The sequence below is a fragment of the Eurypyga helias genome, unplaced genomic scaffold (assembly GCF_000690775.1).
Source record: "Eurypyga helias isolate BGI_N326 unplaced genomic scaffold, ASM69077v1 scaffold13204, whole genome shotgun sequence".
NCBI classification, from domain to species: domain Eukaryota; kingdom Metazoa; phylum Chordata; class Aves; order Eurypygiformes; family Eurypygidae; genus Eurypyga; species Eurypyga helias.
The window spans coordinates 63,233-82,272 of record NW_010245693.1 but is presented as its reverse complement, the minus strand read 5'-3'; the positions used below and the strand labels follow the sequence as shown (position 1 = coordinate 82,272).

Sequence of the window (19,040 nt, the reverse complement as noted above, 5' to 3'; positions counted from 1 at the left end):
GGGTGAAATGTACTACAGAAGACTTGCAGAAAGGATTGATTCTTCTAACACAGAAACAAAAAATATAATCAGTGTGGTACAGTCTTTTTCATATTTTGTCTGTCCAGTTCAATTCTACCAGGAAACTTCCTCCATCTGCCTCTTGTGTTCACAAGCTCACCCATCAATACTATTTCTGAATACACGCAGAAAGATGTCACTGAAGAGTGGAACACCACTTTTTGTATTATTTGAGGCAAAAAATTAATTTACTGAGCAACAGTCTGTTATCCACACTCGCTATCACCAACAGTTGATGCTCAGATTAGGGTACTAGTCTTTCTCTATAAAATATGGAAAGAGATGCTTTTTTACCAAAGCCAAGAATTTCATTTAAGGACTGTAAATTACTCTCTAGAAAAACCTCACTTTCTGTGTTGCTGTTTTCACACCCACCCCCAGTGAAACAAGAGATGTCTACTAGTTTGAATGATGACTTCATTTTATAGAATATCAGCAAAGGTGAAGGAATTATCAGAAGAGAAAGATACCTTAGAACCAGGCTTGCCTACACAGTTCCCAGATTGGCACAGCACACCTCATGCCATACAACAGCACAGCTCCATTTTGCAGAGTCAGATGTACAGACTGCAACATATTCTGCCTTCAATTTTCCCATTTCAGATGTGAGCCTATTCCTTTGTGTCTGCATTGATTTACCTGCCTGCATCCGTGATGTTCCAGGAAACCAGTACACCTAGCAACCACTTGCCACAAGCATCTCTGCTCCTTGGCAGCTGGTCTTGGGAATCCTGTTCTCAGAAGCGACAGCTTGTCAGGCCAGGAACTGTGGAACCACTTCCTAAGCTTTGGAAATGGAAAAATGGACCCACTGCCTGTAAACTGGCTCATTAATAGGTAGGGGTGAAACATAATCTTCCCCTTCTGAAGGGGCTGGCTAGATTGTATGGCAGAAAAGCACCTGTGCTTCTCCACACAGGAATTCTCTATTACTTGGTGTAGAGGTTAGGCAACTGGAAAGATTTTCCCTTAGCAGGTTTGGTCAATACGTGCTCCTCGCTCCCATGAAATAGCAGCTTCTGCACTTCTCAAGGAGAATAAACAGCAGTTATGGCCATTCTCTAAATTGTGAAAATAGGACTGTAGAGAAATTTCTTTAAAATGCATCTTTCTTTAAACCTCACCGCTAACCAAATTGCAATCTGACAGACTCCAGGCATGTCTGGGTTGGTACTTCCACATCCAGGACAGGCTTTACTTTAGAGAAAAGCAAACTAAATGTGCATAGAAAGTATGATTTAGAGAGATAAGAGATTATTGTTTGTAGCAATTTATATTAATTTCACTTTTTTCTTAAAGAAGCTTGAGGTATTAAAACTTCTCCCAGAGAAGCACACCTAGCAGAAATCTAGCCAAAGATCATGAAAGCCTCCACAAGCTCCAAACAGTACATTTGCTAAGGAAAATCCCAGTCCTGAGAAACTCTGTAGGGCAAAAGGCCGCCTGGATTTCATTCCAAGTGGAACTAACATTTAATTTGTACAACAATCATGCTGACAACAAAGATGAACAGATATGTCTCCTTTAAATGGCTCAAGGGATTGTCTTTTTTTTTTTTATTGCTTTTTTACCATTTCAGTAACCATGGTAACTTTGGGCAAAACCAGCTTTCCCCTCAGAAATTGTTTTCTGTGATAAAGGGTTTAAAGTTGCATTTGTCATCTAACCATTAACTTTTTCCCCCATGCACCTGAGCGATGAAGGAGAGAGAACCTGTGCTTTACAAAGGAAAGAGAATGCCTTCTGATTCTCTCTGAAAAACCATCAAGATGGATGGCAGTGAAGTGAAATGCAGAACATATTTTCCAAGTTGTGTTTAATTTTTCCTGATCTTAACACAGGTTTTCATAAAAACGCGCTTAATGTATATCATAATGTTACCAAAACAATCCACCAAGGAGCTAGTCAAAATGCAAACTCTGATAGTAGAAAAGGAGGTTTCCTATATCTTTTGGTCTTAAGATGTGCAACAATTTTGTTCCCTTCAAATCAATTTTGCAAATCACGTAAGTCCAAGAATGTCTCTAGTTTCTACTGCACTGAGTTGAGAAGTTGACACAGCTATTGAAAACATCTTTTGACAAAGACTATTCAAATCATGATTCATACAGGCTTATAGCCAATACAATACTTTCACATTAATACACATATAGCTTGGATTAAAGCATATCAAGACCAGTACAATAATTGTTACCCTACTTAGTGAGAAGTCCAATAAACCAATTTAAGTCAGTGAATAACTGAAAAATTAGGAGTTTTCAAACCCAAAGCATTGGCACACATTTCTGTCTCCCCAAAAGACAGTTCTGAATTTACTCAGAGACCTGAACTGCTTGTGCAGTAGGGCTTTCTTCACTGTTACTTTTGGAAGAAACACCAGAAAGTGGAGAAGCAAGGATAGAAAGAAAAACAGAGAGATGAAAGACTTGAACAAAAATTGGTACTATAGGAAAAATTATGCTCTTAAACCAAGGAAGGAATGAGACACTGAATTCCTAGCTGAAAAAAAGCTGGTGGAGGAAGAAGGAAGATTGCCTTTGCTTGTTTCTCTCTGTTGGCATTCAAGATTATCTATTGCCTTGTAAAGAAACTGAATTGCACTAATAATACCTGATACATTCCCTTCATAATCCTTCCCTACCTGGAAAAAATCTGCGAAGCCCTGCATCTAGACTAGCTACTTGGCTCAAAAGGATAGCAACACGTTATATGATGGAGACACAAAGTGGGATGGTATGACATAAGATCATCTTTTGATTTTTAATAACGATACTAACACTGCCATTTTTAGGCCAAAGTCATAGGACTCTGCCCATTAATCACCAGTGGTATTCTGCCTTCGTGGACCTCCTGCCTCCAAAGAAGCAAGGGCTACCATCCTTCTCCCCACGTAAATGTGTTCTCCTTCACCGAGTAAGATATGCACCACCTAGCCTTTACAGTGGGAACCCTGTGTGGATCTGGGAAGTGGGTACCAACTCCCAGTGACATTCAAAAAAGGTGTGACACAGCTGAGTGCCTCTAAAATCCTCTGCTGTTTTGGTGGAGGCACTTTCAGGTCAGACAAAATCTTCCTGGTGCTGCCAGATAGTTTTATGCAAATCAATGTGCGGAAAAGGTGAGCTGCAGAGTAATGTAAAGTGAACGGTAGATTTTAGGATTATTTCAGTCAAATATTGTGCTTTAATGGAAGATTAAATTCTTACAGCCAGGCACTGCAAAATTACTTTTAACTGAAGCTAGTTTGTGACACTGTTCCTTAGGAGACAGGTGTATGACTCAGGACTGCCTATCACACCGCCAATCTCCTACCAGCATTTTGTGGGCATTCCTAGCATTTAGCCATGGCTTGGCTCCCATTCATAGCTTTTCCCAGCCAGGACCTGCACTCAGCCCCTGCATCTCTTACTCATGAGTCTCAAAAACACCTCTCTGTGCTGCTTCCTACCCTGCCCCGCACACTTAGAAAGGGCTCCTCAAAAGCATCTGCAGGGTAACCTATTACTCCCCCTTCAATGTTTTTAATAATCGTACTGAGATCGTAAGTGGTCTGGGACAGAAACAGCATTTTTTAATATGAATTTATACAGATAAAGCAAAATGGGGGTAGGCTCTGCAAGCAGGAGTCCCTGGTGTTACAGAAAAACAAAAAGTAAACACAGAATCACAAAATGCAGTTTGTTTTGCTAATAGGTTGAAATTACTTCCTGAAGAAGGTTCAGTGATGACTCCTTTCTCTCTAGTCAAAACTTTTTGCATAAGGATCATTTTAGTTAAGCTAACTCTTTCCTGACTACAACCAGCACATGCACAAACATTGCTATTTGATTTTCAGATTAACAGCTACCAACAAACAATATTTCACACCAAAAAAAAAGTATGAAAAAGTAAACTATGTCCAAGCATAATAATACCTCTCAGTGACAGAGCTCTAGAAGGTTACATAGAGAAAAACAATAAATGAAAGAAAGCACAGAGACCACATCCATTCAACCTAAACCCTGTTCTACCTAAAAACAACCTATTTATTACAGCTGGCAGAAAACTTCGAACAAGCTGGTTTTCATTAGTAATGTGGGATTCAGCAAAACAACATCTTTCACAGAAAGACCATTTTGGATTTTCATCAGAAGTCTTAATTTCATTTGATAGAAAATGGAGAAGAGAAGCTCATTGGGGAGCAAATCTAAGTAAACCTTACTAGAATGTCTTTACACTAGTTAATCTGAGTGCAATCATGGAATAGTTTGTTATTTCTGCATGGAAAGCCTTTTTGCTCTGTTTCTTGGCTTACAGTCAGAAACAACAAAACAGACTTAAGGACAATGTTCCAGAAAATGACAGGATTTAGGGAAACTGCACATACAGTCATCCTCAACAGTGACACTCTTTTTGTGTATAAACCCAGCGAAAGCAATCTGCCACTCACAGAATACAATGATTCAAAGACAGCAGAGAGAGAAGGAAAACGTGATGCTCAAGCTGTCGCAGTTTATGGAGCAGGACTGTTACTCAGCCCAAAGGAAAACTCTTCTCTGTCAAAACAACTGTGTGGATACCACACTACCACCGGAGTTAGCTCCTACTGCCAGCAAATGCAAACATAAAGCACATCTGTATGTTATGACCCATACAAGGACCACTGTTAATATATTTCCAACACAGTCATAAACCTTTTATTTTACTTCAGGGAGAGCTTTTAGGAAATGAATACAACAACAGATCTGATCCTTTACTACTTTATTTCACTTTCACATTGCTGTATTTCTACTAGGGTCAATGGTGTATCTAACGTCAAAGTAAAATGGTGATTATGCAGTCCCAACATTTCATTATTAATATCATCTTCCTCCTCTGTGAAGCTGAACTTTAGCTTTCAACTAATACTTCTTCCGAATTCCAGACTGGTATGGTTTGATTTGCAAGGTCTTTTGTAAGAAAAGGTGTGAAGCATGCAACCTGAATACATACTCTCTAAATCTCTCTGTCAGTTTATACTCTTCAGCTGTAGCCCTATCCATACTAACTGAGCATCTAATTACCGTTTAAATATGTTGCCTATAGGCACATCCTGCTAGTTCAACTCACAAATGTTACATACCTGTATATGACAGCTGAGAAAATCTACAATTTTGAATAAATCATTGTCATCAATTTTGCAACAAGAAGTAGAATCTCTGAAACTTCTAGAAGTGGTGAAAATATAAAATGGCAACTGTATGGTGGCAAACTCATTTTAGAAAACTGTGAAATGAAATTTAACCCCAAAGTCTAAGCTTAGAAGTACTTGACTTCCTAACCTTCAGCACGTTAGATACTCACCTACCCTAGCAAACTGACAGCTGTCAAGTTGACACCAAGCCAGCAACATCCAGCGCCTGTGCAGGGGCTCGCAGCCCTATAGCCAAGAGCCTGACTTCCAGGAAGTCTGTCCTGGGGCAGTGTGTGCACAGCTTCCCTGGGGCTCTCAGAAATCCAGAGTCCTTGGCAATTGCCAGCCTTACTGTTCTGGTGAACCAGACCTTCCAGTAACAGTCATATTAGAAATTGCCCAGCCCACTCAAACCCAAAGTGAAACAGATTTTTATCACAGTGGGATTGCTGCTAAAATTCTATTTAAACACAAACCAGAAAAAACCCTAAGTGGCTGAAAGTAACATTTGACTTTGCTGCACCCGGTTCCTCCACATGGGTCCACATTGTATAGATTTATACACTTACATAAAACACTGTATGAGAGAAAATGCTGAGAATAGCAACATAGTTTTTAGCATGTTCCTGTCAAAATATATGTCAACAAACCTGAACAGAACATATATCAATAACAGTAACAAAAATTAAAAGCAAATATTACCGCATCTGGTTTTCCAAGTCTGACAGATAAACTGCATAGTTATCCTGCAGTTATCTTCTTATTATGCATTGCATCTGTTTCTGACATATTAAAATGAAAATTCTGGTACAGAGGTAAACGGATGGGAAACTTTGATGAAAGTATATGAGCTCACAGATGTAAATATAGGGTGACTCCTAAAAGAAACCCAAGAGTTGAAAAATTAAAATCAGTTCCAGAAACTGCAGGTTAGATATATTTTTGCTAATAGAAATGTCACGGGGAAAAAACAATTTTCTCTATTTTGATTATATCAATTAACCTAAGTTTGTTTACTACGTAGGAGAAGCATGCGTTAAAACATTTTTTTAAAACCTCTTAGCTTTTTCTCATATACTCTGATAGCTACAGGATGGTAAATCTAAGCTGAAAGTACATGTCCCTCATTGGCTGGACTACAAAATTTTGGTTTTACTTACACAACTGGAAAGCCCGGAGCCTGTTCTGGTACATGGTGTTGACAGAGAAGCAAATCATAGGTCTGTCTGTGCATATTGCAAAAGTGTTTCCCAAGCCCCGTCCACCGGAAACCAATGATGAGAGGAGCAAGGAAGGTTCAGATCAAGCTACGTGTGTCTGTGTGTGTGTAGACCCTTTACATGGAAACGATGAAAACCAATAGTCAGGAAAAGTGCCTACACAGTTCAACAAGGGACATTAGTCCTTGTTTTCATCAATACATCCTTCATTATTCCTCAATGGAATTTAAATTTTTATTCAGATATAACCTGTCCCAAGCACAAAAAAGTAAGAATGCTGAGAGGATGGCTTCTATTATAAATATTTTCCATAGCAGCTTCTTAGAACACTGAACACTTTCAAGCTCCCACTAAAGTCAGAGTATGCACCACTACTAACTTTTATAGGATCATGACAGATTTGTACATTTCTTCCCACCTACCAAGCCAAAGGAAAGGAAGGAAGCCCTGTGTGGAGGAAACCCCTTTCCAAAAAGGTATTAAACCATACATGAAAGTAACATCATTGTTCTTTAAGGAAAAAAAATCCAAACCAAACCAACCAAACAAAACAAAAAACCAAACACACGCACAAAAAAAACCCCAAACAAACAAACAAACAAACCCCCACCACCCAACAAACACAAACATACCACAACACAAACCCAAACAAGAAAACTGGAACTGCACACTGTAAGAAACTGAGTATCCAAAATCTGTAATGAAAATTCCCAAGTCCATGCTACATGCAGCACTCCTAGATGATACATTACAATTTCTCCCCCAAACACTGAGATTTTCACCAAATTCATTATCACTGCTTAGCAGTCAGTGCATGTGGACAAGCCATGCGCACAGATGCTTGCATAAGAAACTACCTTGATTAAAGCAAACTGCTGTCCTCAGCAACTTCACACATCTATTCCCAGACGCAATATGCCAGGCCCTCCATTTGTGACAGGGAAAAAGGAAGGGCCACTCAGACAAACAACAAAGGCACAGCAAACTATATAGTCACCTTCTCCATTGCCTCAAACATTTTCCATTAGAAGTATGCACCAAACAGCATTTTAAGAGGGTATGATTATGCATAATGGGCAGAAATAACATGACAGAAGGAAAAAAGAGCAATTCACCGTTATCAGCGTAGGCTTTGTTAAGGTTCACGGCCTAGCCTTGTCCTGACTGTTCTGGAAGGAAGCCAGGAAACGTGAGGCAGAAGCAAATTACAGTGTGTCCAGTCAAGACAGCAGTCTGGACAGCAAGGGGATCAGGAACTCAGATCTGAGCTGCTACACAGACTAAACACAGCCAGAGACAAGAGGCTTCAGAAACCCTAGCAGAATGGGGAGCAGCACTGTGGTCCCAGTGCAGGGGCATTCGGTGTAGCTGGCCCTTGGAATGTACCACTGCTGCAGTTAGGTCTGGCCATGTTCAGGTCAACTTCAACTTTATTAGAAGCTCACTTGCATTAAGTACTTTATGATGGGAGGCCACTTGTGCAGGGACTAATTGCTATAAAGCCAACTGAGAACAAACATGGTCTTCCAATTCCCTTCACGTCTTGCACGAGGATAAAATCTTCTCCCAAAAGAAACAAATGTTTTAGTGATACTCGCAAGGCCTACCTTGCCCAAACCAGGGGTGTCTTTCACTTTGCTGACTGCCCTCAACAAGCATGGTGGTGCAGGGGGTGGGGAAGTCTGAAGGATACTGCTGAAGCTGGTAGAGAAGAGAGGAGATTCAGGAACTGATGACGCAGAAGGCCTGTGTTTCTTCTTTTTGGAAGACAGGTTCAATTTCTGAGCGGCTCTGTGGGAAAAATGACAAGAGTAAGATAAAACAACCCCAAACTCAAACACAAGCAGTCAAGAATGAATAAAGGTATTTATCAGGTTAATATTTATGTAGGATCTCAGTTTTGACCTCATCAATCCCAACAGTTTTATAATTCTGGTTCTTCACTGTTATTACTAGTTTAACGCCACTGACTTCCCAAAGTTGGTCCAAATTTACACAGTCTGCATTAAGTAGAGTTACAATCAGGCCCCTATCACTATCTCATCTGTCGAAATAATTCAGTCTGCAGGGAAGCTCCAAAACTTCCCGTTAAATCAATGAGCTATACAGCAATTTCTGTTCTAAAATTAAGTTTGGTCACCGAATGTTTCACACAGAATTGTGCATCATTCATAATCCTCTGATTAGAAAATGACTACTCATGTCGTGTTTGGATGTAAGCAGCCACTGTTAAATCAATTAGTATTAAATGCTGAGGTGAATTTACTGAGGTGTAAGAAGCCTTACACTAGCTGTTTTAAATTTTTATCACCTCTTAAAATATAAGTCAGTCTAAAAACTGAACAAACTCTGACCAGTGAAAATATTGTTGTTTGCAATGAGATGGAGACAATCATACCAACTACAGCTGCATTCATCACTGAGCAGGGAAACAATGAAGACTGGTTTGAATGCTGCAGTATTCTAAGATAAGAATGCTGAAGTTTATATAGACTTTGATTAAAAAGCTAAGCTTTTCTGGAACAGAAATGTTCAGTACTTTTGTTTTGCAAAATGTTTTATTTTGAGAGACAATTCAACATTCAGCCTTTATTGCAGCATTTTTGTTCCAACACTTGTGCATTCTGCAATGCCCAAGGATAGTGTTAATATCAATCACACTGTCCCATGGTTTCCCTTTTGTAAAATGAGCACTTTAAATGGAGCAGATCATTTCAAAGGAGACAAGGATATAACAATTAATGAAGCTACTTTCATGTTTTTTGCTTTGGCAGACAAATTGTGCCTTAAGATAGGTATAAAAGTAGTCTGTGCTGACAGTAGCTCTGCTTACCTTGCTCAAGTGTGACAGTCAAGACCAATAATTTTACGTACTCCTAAGTTTTAAGAAGCTTTAGCTCACCGGTATCAGTATATGTTATCCGACACTGAGCTTACAGAAGTAATTACATGATGTTATCCCAAGGAGTTGGGGAAGAAAGGTTGAATATATATGTACAGACACACTCATTTCAGTATACAAACTTGTGTTTGTATCAGATGTCTCAGACACATGAACAAATGACTGCTGGGCATGAAGTTGACATATGTGAGGTGATTGTGTGCACAGTGTGTGCACAACCAACATGCATTTTTTTAGCCTATGGCAAGTGCAAAACAGTTCCAGATAGATTAGTTTTTAATGAAAAGAAAAACACCAGGAGATTTTGATTGACCTGACACAGATTTGTAATATGAAAGTTACTGTACCAGTTCCTTATCCTTGTCTGTCCCTCTGGCCTACAGACTACAGTTCATAACCTGTCCCTCCCTTTTAAGAGTCTGCCTTCTTTTTTATAGAAAACAATCAAAGTGTGTTCATCAAAACCAAAGTAAAAAGCAACACTTCTTCCTTTTCCTAGCAGCATTTCAGTGGTTTGAGAGGATTCAATGATTTCAGCTTCCACACTGTCCATCACTAATGCTTTTATGAAGTTGGCCACGCTGAACCAAGATTTTCTGTGTCTTAGTTTCACTGTAGATTTATTTTAAGCAAAATCTTGTACTATGTGCAAAAGCTGAAAATAAAAATGTTAGCCAAACATACTGAAAAATTTACTTCTGTGATCCAGCTCAGTTGTCCATTCTTAAATACAGGCAGTGGCTCTACCCACTCTCGTCATAAATCTAGTGTTATTGACTCACCTTGGGTGAAAATACACTTCCTAAAAAACATTTTCTAAATGGACTGACAGAGCCATTGTCCCTCTTGCCACTGTTTCTTCAGCATTTGCCGTTCCTTTTACAAAGCTGATAGTGTAATACAAACCACTTCTTGACCCAACCAAGCCCATAGCTGGCATTTTCTCAAAGGAAACACATTGTTGGAAGTACCTGGCCTTTTCAAAAACTTGGAACTATATTCTAGTTTGACAGTTATAACCTTTGAGATTGCATTCAAATGGAAGAACCTGTATTTTCCTTTATATTTTTGGCCTGCAACTGGCAAAATGTATGAAAAAGAAATTAACTATATATCACAACTCCATGTGGTTCTTTGGTTTTCCCCAAGGAGAGAAAATCAAGGCATGGCAGGCTAGAAAATCATTTACGAGCCGAGCCCTACCAGACTTGACTGAATTTTGAAGGGGACCGAAAAGGCAATAAGCCTCAGGCAATTTCCACAGCTTTAGACTGAGAAAAGGATTTTTTAACCAGACGTAGGGCTGCAATATAACACAAACATGAACAGTGTGGCATTCTTGTGAGCAAAATCATTCAGCTTGGGTGGCTAGCATTGCTCTGGCCACAATTAGTCATGCAAGCTGAAGCTGATTTGTCCCTGTGATCTAGCGTAGGAAGTAAGAAATTCCCATATTTTACTTTTCAAGGCAAATGAGAGACCTGGCTCTCCCATGCAGCCTCTCTGGACCACCAGAACTCTTAGGCAAAGCATCAGGCTGCACCTTGGGACATCCAAGGCCACTGCAGCTCACAGACTGCCCAACCCAGCAAGCAGCTGTTTAGACTCTGATCTTTGTACAAGAGCCAGCTAATTTGTTTTCATTTAATACGTAGTATAATAGGACTCTGATTTCCACTTGAGACTATGCATACTACTGCAGTAATGGTAATGGCGATGATGGCATCATGGCTTTATGTATTGACAATAAGCTGATCATACTGCCAGTTACATTACATCCCACTTGAGCCAAGTGGTATCAGCGATGAGCTATGCAGGGGTGCGCAGCAGGCTCCAGCGCAAGGCAAACCACTTCCCCTCTGTGTGCGTGGTATGGCTACGGTAGGGACTGTGTCCACAGAGACACACAAGAAACTGGATCCAAATTAAATTTTTGAAGTGCATAATTTAAACTGTATTAGAGCATTGTGAGGACACACATTTGCAGCACAAGTGTCTTTAATTTCATTTTACTGAATTATCTTTCAAAATAATGCAGATTTAATCCATTTTAGCTAACATATTTGGATTAACACCTTCAGTTAATACAGATAATTCTTCCTGAGAGTTTCTACATAAACAAGCAGCTGGAGACTTTTTGAAAGCTTACAACATCTGTGGCAAAGGAAATAATCCTAATATCAAGATCTGAGATTGCAGGAGGGGTGTTAGATGATTAAAGTTCAATCCAAATAAAACTGATGGACTGCCAGCAGGAAAGGGGAACTGCTTTGATTGTCCACCTGATCCATAGCAAAGACTGAGATAATTTCTGGAAAGGACATTCTCTGCTTTTTGTTTTTTTAAAATACAAGTTTAATAAGTTATACTTTTGGACAGCCAGAATGCTTTTCACCTCCTACCTATGCAAAAAATGGTGATAATTTTTTTCCCTTAAATCTCGATGGGCAGGCTGTGATTTTCAAACACTTTCACTGTAGACCTAACTCCCCTACACTTGAAGCCAGTTCATGACTGATACGAGCAGCAGAAAGCTGCAGATCCTCCATGGGATTCATTGAAGAAATGGAAGTAAACCACCTCAGAGGTAAATCTGAGCCGTGAGGAGGCAAAGTGTGTTCTGTGGAAACTTTTCTCAAGACAAATGAACAGAAATGGATTAAATAATTCAGTTTTAACATAGAACAAAAGCACTGCTAGGGGTGATGCAAAGATCTGTGTTAAGAAAGTTATTCATACTACTTAGAAGCAATAAAAGAATGAAGTTGAATCGCTTTAGGCAAAATAAAAGGCATTATGGGTTAGGTCTGTAAATACCTTGCTTAGAAAAGGCACTGAGTAGTGGTTACACTACAATATACATAAGGAAACATTGTGGAAGGAACAGTTTGAAAATTCATTTCTAAATTAACTTTGGCTGCTCACAAAGAGCAACTTCAAAAACTGAGGACAAATCCATACATCCACTTGCTATTAAGCAACAGTCAGGGGAGAAAAACAAACAAAACCTAAACAAAACAAAACATTGTTCATGAACCACAATGAGCCTGGTTATGCCAACTCATGGCATATTTTTTTCCTCTCACTTAAGTAAGAAAACAGACTCTGCTAATAAAATTCAAGGGTCAGCTATTTAGCTTAACAAAAGAACTTATTTTTCACTAACATATCATCCAAGGTAAAACTAAAACTTTAAGACTCACTGTCCAAGTAGAGGTCAGTGAGGCCAGCAGGTCTATTTGATCCAGAAGATTAGACATTTAAGTGAATAATTAAAATATTATTTGCACTTGTGTCAGCAAAGATCATCATTGATAAGTAATACTGACTCTCATGCTTCAGTACCTGACATGCCCCTTCACCACTGACATCTAAAGAAATTTCCTTAGGTGCATATCTCTGTATAATTATTCATTACTGGAGTTTCATATTACACTATGATGCATCCAGTACTTATCCCCCTTGGAAACAGAATTCCAGATCATAGGAGCCTGTGAGCTGGTATATCAGTTTCTGTGCCAAAATAAAAATTGAAAATATGCTCGTTTTCATAGCATATTTTCCACAGAGAAAATGGCTCTCAAGCTGTGGAGGCTAAACAGTCATGTACTAGCTAACTTGCATGTAAATATTTGCAATTTTCATTTAAACACAGTATCTATTATTCTTCTTCATTTGGAGGCATAAATTTTTAAGACAAATGCTCTCCACTGGGTGCACCATTTGAGGAGTAAGGTATGAACTTTATATTTACAAGGGATGGCTTACCAGAGGATGTGCTGGTTTGACAAGGTCAAAGGAGATTACTGATCTTCCCTAGTACTTAAAACACCATCTTTATTTATCTAAAACTGCCTTTCCTGCTGTATCTTAATGCTGGATTGGTAAACAGACAGAAGTTTAGCTTGGAAATCAGTCCCCTGAACAAACTCCCTACATGTATTTGTGCAGATGTATCACTAGTTATAAAATACATCTACTTATGTGACCAACGGTGTTGGTTACCCAAAGTGCAACAGTCAGGTGTCGCAGGTTGGGCACCTAAAAGACTCCATTCCACAGCCTCACCCTCAACATAAAAGTCCTAATGATGATTATTTATTATTGTTTTTTAAACTCCAACGATAATTCTTTATGCAGAGAAAGTAGAAATTCTTGACTGTCACCTACTAAGTAAAATGTAGTCTGCACAGTATTTTAGTTAACTGCAGGAATGTCAAAGAAAAATATACTGGAAGTATAGTTTTCATTATTTCCAATGGAAATGTTTTCAAATATGAGTCCATGGTGTATGTTCGTTTAGGGTAAATATGATTATATAAAATGGTTCATCATATCACCCAAGTCCTCATGTAGCTGTAAGGTAAAAACCAATGGGACACAGCAGAATTACAATGATGCAGGGTTTTTTCTGTGAGAAAAGCCAGTCTTGATTTTCAGTTACACAGCGTCACTCAACAGTTCCTTCTTCCCCAGGATCTTTCGTTACTGAATGATATCAGTTATAGGCTACCTATACAAACTGGACACAGGGCACATTTTCTAATTACAGGGATCTAACCTAGATTCTCTGAATCATCAGCAAAAGTGATTCTGTTTCTCCCAGCCACTGGTTTAGGTCACAAAGGCTCACTAAGATGACATTACAGCCAAGTTCACCTGAGTACTACAATCAAAAGGGAAGCCCCATACCTGCCACTGCCCTACCTGTGTAATTCCTTGCCCTCTCTTGCTTATATCCTCACATTTATTTTGGCTTCGCTGCTACTGCTTTAACCTTCTGAACTGGCTTGAGCCAAAGGGTGCTATAAATCATATTTATTTGACATGGGTAATATGCATGAATTACTATGGCAAGAACTTCTTTGACCTTAAAATCTGTGGTACGTGGTACTAAATGTGGTTTCAAGCTAAATCTCATCTTTCTGGAGGGCAATGATCTGGCCGGGAGCCTTAGCTTCCTTTGTCCCGTGCCTTTCTTTGCATCTTCTAACGCAAAGAGAACAGCGATGCTTTATAGGATGTTTAGCCAACAAGGTAACATCCATGCTCTGTGGCAGGAGCCAGGTTGCCTCTTCTGCATCTGCTGCAAACCAGGGGGACCACCTGGGAAGTATGCTCCATGGCAGAGTGAGAATGACTTCCAAGGATTCCTCTACATAGAACAGTTTTTCTTATCCAGACTGAAAGCAAAAAGACAGAGCAAAAATCTTGCTATTGCCTTGTCATGTCCCTTCCCAGCCCACATTCCCTTCCGTCCAACAGGACTTAACGAGCTATGAACAAGAATCAGGGCAACTTTACTCCCCTTTAATCTCTGTGCAGCCAAACCCCGGGCTGTGGTGTTGCAGCCTAGTGAGACATGTAAAGAATGAAATAACAATCCTCCAAGGAACATTTCCTGGATTTGTAGTTCCAGTAAGATTCTTAGTATTTGTGTTTAATTATTTTACAATGCCTTTAAAATCTGGAGATAATTTGAGCTTTCTGCTTATGCTGTAGAAGGTATAATAAACATCTCTCTAATGCCCAGTAAACACTTGCCCCTTATTGTTCTCTTTATTTTTATGCATGCATTCAATTTCATAGCAACAATAAAGCTGTCCCAGGCTGCAATCTTTCACTTCTTGGGTGGTTAATTCAGATGTTTTGGCCACAGTGCCTTAGTGACTGTGCTCACCCCTAGAACTGTATTGTAACTGTCCAGAAATTCATTATTTTTAACTTAATTCTAACAGAGTCAAAATAGGGCTTCAAACTTTATTCACTACAGGTCTTATAAAACCTGAAGCTTGTTGCACACAGGCAATCTTAGTGAAATTAATAGCTCAGACCTGCTCTATATCAAGTTCAAATTTGTGTAAATCACTGGCAACTGAGCTGCTCCTAGGTTGCAGCAAAATGAAGATGATGAATGTGCTTGAAGACCAATAGCTTAATGAAGAGCTCGAAGTCCTACACAGGTGCGTATTTTGGGACAGAAGGACTCATAGTACAGCTGTTACTTGGGTGAAACTCCAAGTTTTAGAGAATGATGTGACAAGATACCTAACAAACCACTTCTCATGTAGTTACTTTTCGATCCACAAAATTCACTTCACCAGGTACGACTGTACTCTAGTAAACAGCTTTTTACCTGACCTAGAAGTTCATGAAAAGCCCTGATTCAGTGACAGATGTCCTCCTGTCTTTGGTAACAGGATCATTAATTAGCTCTTATTCACAGAAGTAATGTTGGCCAAAACAAGTAACAAATCAAATGAACTATCACATATGGAATTTCTACAAGAAATCATACCCTTGTCCTTCAGTAGTACTCATCAAGAAAACTACACCTTGACTCAACAGCTTAATACATTTATCTAGAGAAAGATAATTTCTGCTTTCTTTCCTTTCTGTGCCTTTCTTTTTCTTCTCATTCTCTTCTCCTTTTAGTACTATTTCTAAATTTCAAGCATTACTGATTCAGGTCACCACAAACAGTAAAAAAAATACCGCCTTTCCTGTGGTGTTACTGACTGCAGACACATGTAATCAACCTGAAATTTTAAATAAATGAGTGATTTTGGTGACCAGCAGAAGAACCCAACTAAGAAAATATTCAGCACTCAAATACAGAAGACAAATCACTAGTCAACATTTTAAAGAGTGGGCAAACGTTGTTATCAGTATTAATCTAGCTTATTTTTCTCTCTGAAAAATGCTTTTATAAAAAATGGTAGTCAGATAGATGACAGTGCTCACAGCATTACCCCATTCTTGGAAAGTTGGGCATGTGTCACTGTGAAGCAAACTGAACCATTATACTTGGGTAAAATAAAATCAGATGTTTAGCACTAGTTTAATATGGGAAGAAAACCAGCTACATTTACTATAACTCAAATTAATTCAAATGTAAGCACTTACCAATTACTGCCATGGTTACTTGGCAATGCATCTCCGAGTCCCATGGGAAAACTTGCATAGGCAGGAGACTGACAGCCACAGACCAGAGTAGACTTAATTTCAGCCACATGGAGCTGAGTGCAAGAGCACTAGTATCTTTCATGAAAAGGTCAGAAACGAGGTCTGTCCAGCTCAAGCTTTGGGTGTTAAGAAGCATTGCATGTACTTACTAAAGATTTAGATCGTAAGATCACCAGCATTGCCACTAAGTAATAAGAATGAAGATGTGCACTTTTCCTATTTGTACTGTTATTGTGTAAAACAAGAAACACGCAGAGATCTGTCAGTCTTCAAGTGTTAGCTGGAAATTATTAGAGGCATAGATGTACAGTTAGACTATCCTCTGAAAGTACCACCAGGTATGGCTGGCAAACAGATTTTCTCCCACGTCTAAGACAACCTGGCAAACTTCAGACCATGGGACAGGACTCCTGGGTGGCTAGACCCTAGTTGACTCTCCTCAGGAGCAAGAAGAAATGACAGTTATGACAACTCGAAACCATGACTAACAGAAGCGTTACAATGAGAGGTCCACAAACCACTGGCCATTTAATAACGGTCCTTAAAATCATATAAAGCAATTTCTTTAACTGTAAGTTTTATGGAGCTTATACGATTACAGTTATTCTGTTACCTTGGATGTGTTAAGCCTGACCACACACTTTGTGGAAATCTATTTTGCTTCATCTCTGTCCCATTCAGCATAAACCTCTCATAACACACAAAGGAGAAACAGCCAGCACACAGATTCACAGTCCGTTTTGTCATTGTTTAACTTTTCAGTTGGTAGAACAATTAAACAGATACGTAAAATGGCAGGTAATCTTTACAGGGATTTTTGCCTCATCAATATTTTGGAGGCCAGCACATTTAAAATAACACCGGCATACAAATGGTAAACTATTCTGACAACAGAGATGTGCTGAAATTCAATGCACTTAAGCCCAGCTCTGACAAGAAACCTCTTGCCATAGTAAAAAATATTTCCTCTAAGAGTTCCTGTAAGTCTTGCATTGTGTTTATTTAAGTTACCACCATGAGATAGTGATAGTTCTTTGGGAAAAGTTATTTTCATTACTGAAGACTATCATGTATAATACTGTCATGGTTTAATCCCAGCCAACAACTAAGCACAGCACAAAACCTCTTGTTCACTCTCCATACAGCAGGATAGGGGAGATACGGAAGACTAAAAGTGAGAGAACTCATGGGTGGAGATAAAGACAGTTTAATAGGTAAAGCAAGAGCTGCACACACAAGCAAGGCAAAACAAGGAATTCATTCACCACTTCCCAGGGGTAGGCAGGTGCTCAGCCATCCCCAGGAAAGCAGGGCTCCATCACACATAACGGTTACTTGGGAAGACAAACGCCATCACTCCCAATATCCCCCCCTTCCTCCTCCTTCCCCCAGCTCTATATGCTGAGCATGACACCACATGGTATGGAACATCCCTTTGGTCAGTTGGGGTCAGCTGTCCCGGCTGTGTCCCCTCCCAACTGCTTGTGCACCCCCAGCCTCCTCGCTGGTGGGGTGGGGGGAGAGGCAGAAAAGGCCTTGACTCTGTGTAAGCCCGGCGCAGCAAGAACGAAAACATCCCTGTGTCATCAACGCTGTTTCCAGCACAAACCGGAATCATAGTCCCTTACTAGGTACTATGGAAAAAGTTAGCTCTAACCCAGCCAAAACCAGCACAGATATGTTAAACCACACAAATATGTTAAGATCCAAGGCTAAGGTCCTCCTCTTAACTGACTGCAAATGTGCTAAAATCAGTCCAGCGCCAACAGCTTACAAGAAAAACAGACAAAAAAAAAGAAAAATATTATGATCGCACCTGCACAGAGATATGCTGAAGCACAAAGAAATTAATGAACAGTGGAAAATGCTAAGTGAAGTAGATCTCCTCACCAGATCCATACAAATAGTTACGGTTGTTTTGGAAGTGCCTAACATTATCCCTCCAGTACCTAAGGAGGGTACCAAGGTGACAGAATCAGGCTCTTCAAACCAGAACATGGAAGAAGAAGAGCTAATGGGCATATGCTGAAACAAAAGACATTCGGACAGGGTATAAGGAAAGGTTTTTTCACCCTGAAGACACCTAAGCAAGCTTGTGGAGTCTTTGTCCTTAGGGAGGTTTAAGACCCAAATGGATGAAGTCCTGGGCAACCTATCTGACCTTAGAGCTGAGCCTGCTTTGGGTAGGGGGTTGGACTAGAAAGATCCTGAGGTCCCTTCCAGCCTCTGTGAGCCAACGATGCTATGAAAGAAATGTTATTGCAATTCAGAGAGTAATAAGATTATTATACTTTTATTTTTTATTTCAAAATATCTTTTCTCTGAAAAACTTCAAAAAAATCACTTAGCATCCATCTCAGCAATTTATTCACTTCAAAATGAAAGTTTTCATTTTTAGAACATTAATTTAAATATAACTGCAACAAAGCCAAGCTACAATTTCAAATGGAAAATTTTAATAACCACTTCGTTTTGAAGGGTGTAACCAAAACACATTAAAAAAAATTCTTGATTCTTGTTTAATTTCTGGGAGGACAAAATAAATCAGCAGAAGCTGAGGAAGCAATTTAGTTTGAATTAAATCCACATTTGTTGCTGGGGAAGAAAATGACAAAAAATTTCACCCAAGTCACCTTCAATGTTTTGTTATATGAACTTCTCCCTCTATCTACTGAAGATTCAGGAAGCAATTGTACCCAATATTAAATGTCTTCATATCCTCCCACTTGCAGGGGAAGTC

At 39.4% G+C, this 19,040-nt stretch overlaps 1 protein-coding gene across 1 annotated transcript in view; it reads right to left on the bottom strand.

Annotated features, from left to right (window-relative positions):
- The window catches only part of KIF26B (kinesin family member 26B), a gene marked incomplete at its 5' end in the record, with an annotated part of 168,232 nt that overhangs the window by 91,794 nt on the left and 57,398 nt on the right, over positions 1-19,040 (bottom strand). Inside the window, one exon of the mRNA XM_010150171.1 lies at positions 8,040-8,223. Coding sequence (XP_010148473.1) covers positions 8,040-8,223 — 184 coding nt within the window. The remainder of the gene's footprint in view (positions 1-8,039; positions 8,224-19,040) is intronic.